This window comes from Leptopilina heterotoma, unplaced genomic scaffold, assembly GCF_015476425.1.
Source record: "Leptopilina heterotoma isolate Lh14 unplaced genomic scaffold, ASM1547642v1 Lhet_242, whole genome shotgun sequence".
Classification (NCBI taxonomy): Eukaryota; Metazoa; Arthropoda; class Insecta; order Hymenoptera; family Figitidae; genus Leptopilina; species Leptopilina heterotoma.
The window spans coordinates 1549402-1561914 of record NW_025110957.1 but is presented as its reverse complement, the minus strand read 5'-3'; the positions used below and the strand labels follow the sequence as shown (position 1 = coordinate 1561914).

Genomic DNA, 12513 nt, shown 5'->3' with positions numbered 1-12513 from the left:
TTTTAACGAAAATGTATAGATATTTTTTTTCTTGATATAATATAAAAATATTAATTTTTGAATTTTTATGTTTGGATATTATTTTATTATTATTGTTGTTGTTAAACTATTTTTTTTTTATTTATTATCGTGTATTAGTGTCAATAATTACTATATTGAATCATCAAAAGCAAGTCCACAAGTCACTGACAATAAAGATTTTGATCTCAACTAGTTTCATTAGCATAGTGGTTAGGGCGTTAGTTTCGTAGTCCGTAGTTAGTAGGTCGTAGGTTCAAGTCTCGCGTGCGTTAGATTTTATTTACTTCTTAGGTTTGCGTTTATTCCGATTTTTCTGCATTGTATTCGTATAAGTATGCAATTTAATGATTATATATACTGTAAAATAATTTAATTAACAAATTTCTAATTTTTTATAATTTTTAATGTATATATTAGAGGAATATATAATTATTAATCTCTACATATACTAACATTATTTATGTATTCGCTTTTGGTCATCATTTAATTGAAAAAAATAATAGTTAATTAAAACTAATACTTATTATTAATAATTTAGGTTATTTCTTTAGCAAATATTATAAACTAATTAAAATTATAATAAAATATATAAATAAACTGGTCCTAACTAGGCTCCCAAGTTAGGACCAGGCTAGAATCGTATTACCAGCCATTGTTGGTCCAACCTACACTGCCAACCTAGGACCAAGCTATTAACAGGGCAAAATAGGTAGGACCCTGCTAGGACCAATTTTCATTTTCCACACGGGCTACGTTACGATTGCTAAAATCTAACATAAGACCTATATTTTAGTTTGAAAGTAGGGCTTAAAATTAATGTAAAAAGCAGTTTTTTAAAAGCGAATTAATTATAATGAAACTTTTTCTTAATTTGATAGGAAAATTCCCGGTTCGGCATATTCCCGGCTTTTTCCCAGTTTTTCCTGTAGCTTGGTAGATACCCTGTTAAATGTATTAGTAGAAACAAAAACCTGTCGAATTCGGGTACGACAGCTAGTAATATAATCTGTATTTATATAAACTTAAGAAATACCCAGTAAAAAGAAAAGTATTGGAAGAGAGCGAATAGTATTGGCGGTGAGTTTTTGCCAATACGTTTTCGCGTGAAAACCGTATTGGGGGCATTCTGCCAATCCTGCTTTTTCACTGTCAATACTGTCCTCTTGAATCTTTCGATTTCACGTTCATTGACTCGATTTGGCATTTTAATCAAAAATACTGATTGATTTAATGTGTAAAAATGCTGATAACGAACAGGAAATATAAAACTTTGTTAAGGCACTACTACACTTTAGAAGGCTCTTAAAAGACCAAATTTAAAAAAATTTTTTCTTAGGTCTTTTATTATAAATATTTAAAAAACTTTTTTGCCTATATTAGTACATATTTGGAGAATAAAAATAATGGTTTGTTTTTAATTTTTATTTAATATCATAATCTGCAGACAGCATTCAGATCGAAACTCCAAAAAGTTAGTTGTCCAATTGCGGACAGTTTATCTCAAGATTGACAAATCGGAAACAAAAAATCCAAATTGCTTTTTAAAAAGGAAGGTGTCTTGCATAGAAATCCACCACCATTAATGAAAAATGGACTAAAATAAAAAAATAGCAGATGTTTCAATAATTTTTGTCAAAATACACTATGTTTTTCAGTATTTTTCTAGTCTGCAAAAAAGTTTTTTAAAAAATTTTTGAACATTTTCTGGTGAATTCTCACACAGGACATGCTAACAAACAAAACGAGTTATTATTTATTAAAATCGATTCAGTAGATTCAGAGATAAACTGTCCGCAATTTGAGAAAACGTTATTTTGAGAAAAACGCGTTTAAACCTTATATTATATGTATCGTTAGAGACCATCCATAAATTACTTATAATTCTTTTGCAAATTGAAACCCCACCATTTTTTTATGTCAGACACTGTTACATACATTAGCACCAATGTTTCTACTGGTCGCAACAAAAAGCTGGACCCCACCATCTTACTTACCTTGTCAATGACTTTTTACATTAATTGAATATTTTTTGAAAAATTTACTTTTATTTTTTAAAATTGGTTATAAATACTTTAGGAGGTGTTTTCTGAAGTCATAAGAAGTTAAAAATACAATAAAAAAAAAAATTTTTTAATTCTAAAGTGTAGTAGTACCTTAAAATGTAAATAAATAAAATTTGACAGCAAACTGTGTACTGTTGGTCTATTACCATATGATTTAGGGTATTTTCTAGATAAGCGCTGTGACTTATACTCACAGCGCCCCTAGCGCGAACGTCGTAAGCTCCCTAAATCATGTGGTATAGATCAACAGTACACACTCAAGTCGAGTCAATGAACGTGAAATCGAAAGATTCAAGAGGACAGTATTGACGGTGAAAAAGCAGGATTAGCAGAATGCTCCCAATACGGTTATCAAGCGAAAACGTATTGACAGAAACTCACCGCAAATACTATTCGCTCTCTTCCAATACTTTTTTTTACTGGGTAGTATTTTCATAAAATAAGTAAATTTGTATTGCTATTTGTAGATTTATTAATGGATAAAATCAAGTAAATTTAAATTTGATAAAAAAAAGATAAACCGTGAAATCCGCCATTTTGAATTTTGAAAATCTGACTTCAGACTAGTAATCAGCGTCCCGAAAAACATCCCGAGTACCGAGCTTCGTCAAATTTAAATAAATAAGAAAATGTGTGCATCTGAGGGTTAATATACTATAGTCCTGTTTACTGTGATAGCGGCATATTCATCAAGCTTGTAAATGGAGCAAATACTTTCAAAATTTTTTTGAATAATTGAGGCTCCGGATCTCAAACGCGCGAACACACGGCAAATAATTTGGCCCCTGGAGATAAAATTTTGAAGTTGTTCAAAATGAATTTTAAATTATTGTTTCTTATACAGAATTTCAAGGCGAAACTTTTTTTTTAATAAAAATTTTTTATATAATTTCTCGTTTTCACGTAAATTGAAAAAAACGTGATTTTTTAAGTTAAGAAATTTTAATGAATTTTTGACTTCAACTCGTGACTACTTCGTTAAATATTAATATTTTTCCACGAAATTTACACACAATATTCTTCAAACTATTCCGAGATTAAAAAAATATTTGGAAATTTAAAAAAAAATTGTATGTCAAAGTAAATAATTATTTAAATAATTTTGTCGGAAAAATGATTCTCCTATTTTCAATTGCAAAAGTTGAGTGACGAATTTTCGTTTCCGGAAAACTTTCAGCGACAAAAATGTTCATTAATAGGGTAAGTGTGGGTATTTCTGCGAATTTTTAGTGTAGGTTAACTTTGCGAAGCTCGTCTAAGTTTACGAAAAAATAAAATGCAGTTTTTTCAATTACAAATTAAAGTTCAATTATTATATTTTCCAAATCATTAAACTCAATCAAATTTCGTTACTTATTTGTATTTAAAAAAGTAAATTAAAAACTAATTGTCAACACATGTATTATTGTTGACTCGCGATTAATATTGTGTGACATTTATCAAGGAAACACCAATTATTGTGCGAGCATTATTGCAGAAAATCAGGTGTCGCATAGCGCGCTGGTTGTCAAAAAAGAGGTTATGTTTAGTATGCGTTGCGCAGTAAACGTATTTAAAAATCGCAATAATACTAACATGCAGTAAAAATTCTGCTACTAATATAGTTTTAAGTATTATTAATTGAAAATCAATAATATATGGGTAAATTAATATATTTTTCAAATAATAAAGTGTACTTCTTTGATTAGTAACACTGAAACGTGTATACTATAGTGAATATTGGAAATATCAATGGTTTTTAATATGTATTCATGACTGCCATATTTGATAATTTCACAGAATTCTGTCATAATATATTTCAAATTTAAATAAATAAATAAATAATTGTCGGAATGTACATTTTTATGAGCTATTCTATCAAGTAAGATTCAAAATAATTTTTGTAATTATTTTGAAAAAATTAGGCGTGTATTTCAAAATGAAAATAATAATTTTTTAAAAATCGCAATAATTGTGTCACTCGCAGGAATACCCACACTTACCCTATGTTAGGAAGTTTTTTGGAAAATATCTCGCCATTTGATAATAAATTAAAGATAATAGAGCAGTTTTAACATCGTCGCGCTCTGCTATAAAATTGCGGCGTGGCGGCACACGTGTAGCATGGCCGCCATTACAAGACCAATGTATCATTGTTTACGTTTACAGCAGAGCGCGACGATGTTAAAATTGCTCTATTGTCTTTAATTTATTATCAAATAGCGAGATATTTTCCAAAAAACTTCCTAACATATTAATGAACATTTTTGTCGCTGAAAGTTTTCCGAAAACAAAAATTCGTCACTCAACTTTTTCAATTGAAAATAGGAGAATCATTTTTCCGACAAAATTATTTAAATAATTATTTACCTTGACATACAATTCTTTTTTAAATTTCCAAATATTGTTTCACTCTTGGAATAGTTTGAAGAATATTGTGTGTAAATTTCGTGGAAAAATATTAATATTTAACGAAGTAGTCACGAGTTGAAGTCAAAAATTCATTAAAATTTCTTAACTCAAAAAATCACGCTTCTTTCAATTTACGTGAAAACGAGAAATTATATAAAAAAATTTTATTAGAAAAAAAGTTTCGCCTTGAAATTCTGTACAAGAAACAATAATTTAAAATTCATTTTGAACAACTTCAAAATTTTATCTCCAGGGGCCAACTTATTTGCCGTGTGCTCGCGCGTGTGTCCTTTTAAGATCCGGAGCCTCAATTGGAAGTTTTACCTCTTATAGTGTACTAAAGGCACCCAAAGTTAGAGAATTTTAAATAAATTTTATAAGTTAGAAAAAATTTTGTATGATTTCCAGGAAAAATTACATGTATTTTCCATTTAAAATTTCAGTCGACTAGAGGCACGTGTTAATATTGTTCGATTTGCTTCAAACTTTCAGGAAAATTTTTTTTTATACCTTGATTAGTTTTTTGGGGTGAGACCGATAATTTGGAAACATCGCCGAAATAAGAACCACCCTAATATTCACACTTAAAATTAAGAACTTATCATATCGGAAAATCTTAACATCTATACAGATTCGAACCCTACCTAACTTATATATCTAACGCAACCTAAAATCGCACGCATTTACACTAAGCCTCTCGGCTACGCAATCCCAGGCGCGAAGTGACGCCGAGTTCAGGCTTTATAAAGATTGGCCGAGCATTGGTCAACATTGATTGAGCATGAGTGAATCAGCGAGAGCAGGAATGATCGAAGCTTTAATGTAACACCGATTCCAGACTGCAGCGCGAGCCTTGATTCAGCATTGGACATCAATGCTCAATCAATGCTGCGGACGCCTAACGCAGGACTGAAACAAGACTGCTTCCACTGTTCCCAAATTTACTCGTTTCTCACGTTTATTCAATATAATGTGAATATATGAATTATTAATAATAATAATAAATATTATTGTTATTATTTTAATTCATGTGCGTATATGTACATATATATTTAATGACAATAAGCTATTATTTGTAATAATTATATTATTTTCATATAAATAAGAATATATTACTAACAATAAATATCATTTGAATAGTAATTTTAAAAAAATAATTTTAGTAAAAAAAGACAATTTTTCTGTTAATCGTTACATTTTTTTCTTGATTTTTAACAGACTTTTAACATTATTTATAAACATGTTCACATTTTTTATTCACAACACAACACACAATTTTATTATTTTATGTAAACGCTTATAACAAAGAATGAAAAATATTCGCTCGCATGTGGGATCGAAACTCACGCACCCCGCCCCCCTAACGCATACCGGAAGTTCTCAACGCACGCATTTAAACCGCTCGGCCACAGAAGGCTGGAAGGCTTCTCGCCTAATCTACTATATCAATGCCAGTGCCGTCACTCAGTATGGGACACCAATGTTCGTCCCATGCTCGATTCAAGACTCGGTCAATCTTGTTACAATATTCAGTTCCTTTATTGCCGTGTGCACTGTACAATATTAAATATAAATATTTATAAATTATTTAATATTAAAATATTTTTTCTGATAATTTTATAAGTTAAATTATATATTATTTTTTTTCTCGCACAGTGTCAAATTATTATTTCAAAGTTCAAGAGTTTCATTTATCTGAAAAATTTTCAGTGAAAAAAATGATCATTAGGTAGTAAAAAATATTTATGCCTAGTAGTTTTACACTAGGATTAACTGTTTACTGAATATTATCAAAAATATATTTTTCGTCAAACGCGCGCGACTAAACACAAATAACCTTGAGACTTTACAGCGTGACGTTGCGATTGTCGTGCTCCCACCATCCCATCTACTCAATGCACTCCCCGCCTGTGACGTCATGAGGGGAAAGCATTGAGTAGATGGGATGGTGGGAACACGACAATCGCAACGTCGCGCTGTAAAGTCTCAAGGTTATTTGTGTTTAGTCGCGCGCGTTTGACGAAAAATATATTTTTGATAATATTCAGTAAACAGTTAAACCTAGTGTAAAACTACTAGGCATAAATATTTATTACTACCTAATGAACATTTTTTTCACTAAAAATTTTTCAGATAAACGAAACTCTTGAACTTTGAAAATAATAATTTGACATTGCAAGAAAAAAAATAATATATAATTTTATTTTATTTATATGAATCTTATATAATTAATATAAATATTATACACTAAATAAATATTAATATTTATTTACCAATTGATATCTTAATAATAATAATAATAATAATAATAATAATAATACTTAATATTAATAATACTTAATAATTATACTTAATAATTAATAATAATAACAATAATTTTTAAATAGTATAAAAAATTACTAAAAATTATCAGAAATAATATTTTAATATTAAATAATTTATAAATACCCACATAGCACAACTTTTCACTGTAAGGTTACCTGAGACGACATCTGTAGGGCTTGTAAGGTTATCAAGTAAGAGTGTGGTAAACACGATGAAGTCTAAAAACTTCCGCCTTACTGTAGCCTTACACATGAAAGTCACTGTAAGCTTACACGGTAAGGTCATTGTAAGCTTACACAGTAAAGTTACTGTAGGGTTACACGGTAAGGCCACTGTAAGCTTACACGTAAGGTTATGGTAAGGTTATACTGTAAGGCTGTGGTAAGGTTATTATTAAGTTGTAATGTTGAGGTAAGGTTGTGGTAAGTTTACAAATTATAGAAAATATTAACAAAATAATTAATAATCTAATTAAAAAATAAATATTAAAAAAAATTAAGTTTGTTGCTTTTCTAAATTTTGGAAACCTAACATGAAACAGAAAATTTTGGAAACAAATTTGGGGGCACTAGGACTCGAACCCGGGATCGACGCGCATAAACCTAACACTCTAACTAACTGAGCTAAGTGGGGAACTGAGGAAGAGAAAATCAATTTTGCTTTTAAGGTGCACTAAGAAGAGAGCTAACTCCTTAAAAGCAAAATTGATTTTCTCTTCCTCAGTTCCCCACTTAGCTCAGTTAGTTAGAGTGTAAGCTTACAGTGGCCTTACCGTGTAACCCTACAGTAACTTTACTGTGTAAGCTTACAATGACCTTACCGTGTAAGCTTACAGTGACTTTACTGTGTAAGCTTACAGTGACTTTCATGTGTAAGGCTACAGTAAGGCGGAAGTTTTTATACTTCATCGTGTTTACCACACTCTTACTTGATAACCTTACAAGCCCTACAGATGTCGTCTCAGGTAACCTTACAGTGAAAAGTTGTGCTATGTGGGTATTTATATCTAATATACCAATATTACCACTTACCAAAGTGCACACGGTAATAAATAAACTATCAAGATTGATTCAAGCTTGAATAAAGGCTGGATGTTGAAGCTCCACTCACGAAGATTGACCGAATGTTAAATCGAGCATGGGACGAACATTGGTGTCCCATGCTGAACCAATATTGAGTGACAATGATAATAAAGACTGCTTCAACTCTGGGTTACCCACGCTGGGCGTTCAAGACTCAGTCAAGTTTCAACCCATCGTCAGCACTGGTCTTTCGCGCCTGGGATGGCTATGGAAAAAAATTTCGGTTATCCGCATATATCCCTTTCCAATGTAGCACGTAACATTACATTAATATTACCCGGTATAATTACTGTAATATTATGGTCATATGAACGGTCAGCAGCAGCCTATCGAAAGTCTGCTGCTGACCCAAAGGTCTCTCAGTGTAGTAGTATTATTCAAGCCAATTTATAACCAAATCCCATTCGATCAAAAAAATCTTGATCGATTTGACGCGGACTCCACCAACTTACAATATAGGTTTTATTTAGGTTTTAGCAATTAGACCTTAGGGTCTAATTGCGATACAATTAGTTGCAATTACAGGCAAACCTCTCCACGGCGGAAACTCGCCAGGTAGAAGTAGAAGAATTATATCAGTGAGAGTTGTGACTGTGTGAGTGCCTTGAAATTCAGGGCCGAAAAGTTCCGAATTGTAATTTTTATACAGATGTTTTTTTATTTAAATTATTTAATTTATATTTGATTTATAACTTTTGTTTATTTTGTGATATATTTTATATATTATAAAAAATGGTAATAAGTAGGAAAAATAATCAAAGTAACTTTTTAAAAAATTATTATATTTAAAATTCATCGCAAAAATTAAATTATTTTTTATAAATAATAAAATTCTCCTGAAGAATTCAATTATTTTCAATACAATTTTAATAAACTTTAAAAATAAAATATTTTAGATTATTAACAGATACGATTATTTTAAAAGTTTAACTCCAAAAACTAGTGAAAATTTAGGATTAATTTTTAATACTTTAATTGAAGTATTATACAAACGCATAATTACAATTTGACAAATACTGTTCTCCTCTGAATTTGAATTAGATAAAAATAACTAATTTTATAGTAAAAAGATAGTCACTGATTTAAAACTAATGATTTTACTAATCAAATTAAATTCCCGGCTATTTCCCGGTTGGTAGAAACCCTGTTAAATGTAATAGTAGAAACTAAAACTTGTAGAAGACAGGTAAGACAGCTAGTAAGGATATAAAATTGTAAATTAATAAATAGTTATAGTTTATTATGTGGACAGCTGTGCAGTCGAAACGTTAAATGAAAGTTTTTATTTAATAATTTTGTTGTAGAAAATATGATGCCTAAAAGGAATGATTCCACTTGAAACAAGTTGAAATTGTAAACATGATATTATAAGAAGATTATCATTAATGAAACTCAATGTTTAAGAGATAGTATTTATTCATAGGTCAAATTTGTATATAAAGATAAGTTCATTCTTAAAGTCAAAGATAAAATATTACTTTATTACTATTTACCGCACAAATTCAGAATAATAATGTTTGCTTTTTATTAAAAATAATTTTCTTAATAATTTTATAATAAAAAAGACCAAAATACTGTTACTTGGTTTTCTTTTAATATTTTCCTGGTATAGTTTTGAGCTTTTGCAGGTTCTTATCAATACAATAATAAAGTTCGTACAAATGGTATCAAAAATTCGGGAAAGAACTTGATTTGAAAAATCTTTTATTGGTATCAAATAATTTTTTAATACCTACTAATACAAGGTAATGGCTGATAAAATATTTTTTAAATGACAGTTATTTCTGAAATCTTTTCATAGTTTTGTTACCATTAACAAACTACATTTTTATCTTGATATGGAACTACAGAAAATCGAAACTAAAATATGAAGCAATTTACCGTATTTTTTTCGTTTTTAATATAGAATTACCAAAATGATTATTAAAAAATGTTTTAAAGGCGTCTCTTTTTACCGTTTTTGGGCTTCTTTAGAATATACTTTAAATATTTTTTATGATATACATTTTCTAAAATAAAATAAATTTTAATTAATTCAAATAGCACATTTAATCTCTATATTAGGTCAATATTTTATGTCAATATTAAGACGATATTGCCCCAACAATGATAAAGTCCACCTTGTGGCAATATAGCTGGTCAATGTTGACACAATATTGAAATATTAAGTCAACTTTACCTCACATTATTATACACTCAATAAAATTCCTTGGGCCCGTTTAGAAGTAATCAACTATTCTTTGTAAGTAAAGGTGCCAACTAGAAACTTGATTAATAAATGACAAGGATATTGGTGACAAGATGGTTAACTCTATTATTGACAAACTTATTCACATTGTGAACCTATAGCCTAATTTTTTTCTGTCTAGTGCCCATTTTTATTTCAAATGTGAATGCTTGTTATTTTAACTACATATTTGTTTCTAACAAGTTTACTTTATTATACGGTTACGTTTGCACATATTGATAATTCAACCATGAATCCTTGTCATTTCAACAAAATCAGTCATATAATATTTTTAATACTGTCTAAACTTTTTTAATTTAAAAATGAAAAAAATATTATTTTACGTCAAAAATATATCTATTGACAAGTAAAAGATATTAATATTGTCCTGCCATGAAAATTTTTTTTTCCTTAGAACGAAGCTTTGTATTGATGATTATTTTTCTATTTTCCAAAAAATGCTATATGATTCTATCTAGAATGCATAAATATGAAGTTGTAATTAAATGTTTAGATGTATGTGTGTTTGTCAAAAAATGTTGTGTACAAATTATTTCAGACGAATTAGTTAACCTATAAAAAGTTTATATTTGGCTTAAATCTGTAATTAGATAATTTTTTTAATAAAAAAATCGTATTTCGCATTTTTTGAAATAATTTTTTCTGTGTAGAAATTTTATTTTTTTTGTTAAAATATAATTATTACAAGAATTACAATAAATAAATTATTACAACAATAAAAAAACATGTAACTAACTTAAGTCAAATTAGAATAAAAAATGAATCGAAAAGAAGAAAACATTGAAAACTCACCAATAATATATCCGATTCAAATCTAACTATAGCAAAGTTAAAAATACAATTGTTAATTACACCGATAACATAATTAGAAATAACAAGCTTACTTTATTTTTAGTCATTTTTTCTATTAATTGGTGTTACAAAATATTACGGAATTCATTTATCTTGAGTGAGTATTAAGAAATTCAGAAAATAAACTTATTTTAGAAAAAAGAAATTTTAATTAAAGATGCATTTAAAGTTTATAAAAGTGGTGTTAGTTTGAAGACCATGTAAGAAAAGTTTCGTTCTTCCGATTAGTATAAAGCAATATTATGACAAAGTATATAATAACACTTATTTGGTGGATTATTATTTATAATTCCATTAATTTGGTACATTTAGGAAAAAAATATTTTTATTTAAAGAGGTCAGATTATTTTACTATTTTGACACAATTAAAAAGTTATAGAAAATAAATTATAATTATAATTATAGCCGTTCTGAAAATAAATATTGGTCAGTGGAAATACGAATATATTCTAACGATATCTCAGGAATTTTCAAAAACATTAGCAATACATTTTCTGTATACTCACATGTTAGCAATACCGGCTTTTCTTACAGCTGAGCTGATAGCTTTCACAGCTGTTTGAATGCTATTTAACAATTGTGAAAGATCACCAGTTGCAGTTGGAACTTTTCGCTGTTCAGCAAGAACAAAGCGAGTTAAAGTCATACAATTAGAATCAAAGGAACTATTCGACTCCATTTCTGTAGAATTAATAAACACTCGTCTAAATAAAATCACTATAAATTATTATGTATTGCCTTCGTAACTGTCTCAAACACACTGTAACATACATTTGTTCAAAGCAAGCAACCAACCTCAATACGTGGTCAGATATAATATAGTGTAAGAAGGAGACAATCTTTCAGGCCTGTTTTCAGAATGGATTGACATTGACACAGACTCGACGCATACCATGATATATGAAGACTATGTCTTATATTTAGATATTTCTTGTCTTCGTCTAAGGTATAATATAAGGTATAATATGAAACCGGCCTAATATCGTCCATCAAACACAGACGTTACATGGTCTTTTTGCATCCCACCTAAGCAAAAATTCTTGTCTTATGTCAATATTGTCAACCGGCGCAGTATTACTTGCCCGTACTTGTCCAGTTCTAGTAATAAAAAATTCTTTACCCAAAGCAGAACGTAAAATTATCTTCCCACATAGCACAACATCGGAGCTCAAAATTGCGTCAATATTTCACGGCAATAGTGCCAACCTTGCCCTGCAATGTTTAGGCAATGTTGCCTCAATATTTATTACGTCCGCCCTGTGGTAACATTAACTGGCAACATTGACGCAATATTGTTAGGAAATATTGCGTCAATGTTACTTGGCAATATTGGGGCCTTTAATTTTTTTAATTCGTCAGCACGAATTCAATGCATGCTTTCTACCAAAAATCTTAATTCATTTCAATCCGTTTGAATTAGTTTTTTTACTGGGATGGGCTCTTCCCGTGCAGAAATTGACCTACTTGACGCCTAAACCTGATCAGGGCCAGACATGGCAACTCTGGTCAGGCCCACATCAGGAAAAACTTA

General features: G+C 29.4%; 1 protein-coding gene across 1 annotated transcript in view; it reads right to left on the bottom strand.

Annotated features, from left to right (window-relative positions):
* The window catches only part of LOC122503056 (fructose-1,6-bisphosphatase 1), a 234278-nt gene extending 222574 nt beyond the window's left edge, over window positions 1-11704 (bottom strand). The window contains exon 1 of the mRNA XM_043613463.1: window positions 11489-11704. Within this exon, the coding sequence (XP_043469398.1) occupies window positions 11489-11661 (173 nt within the window). The 5' untranslated portion in view covers window positions 11662-11704. The remainder of the gene's footprint in view (window positions 1-11488) is intronic.
* Window positions 11705-12513: the final 809 nt, after the last annotated feature.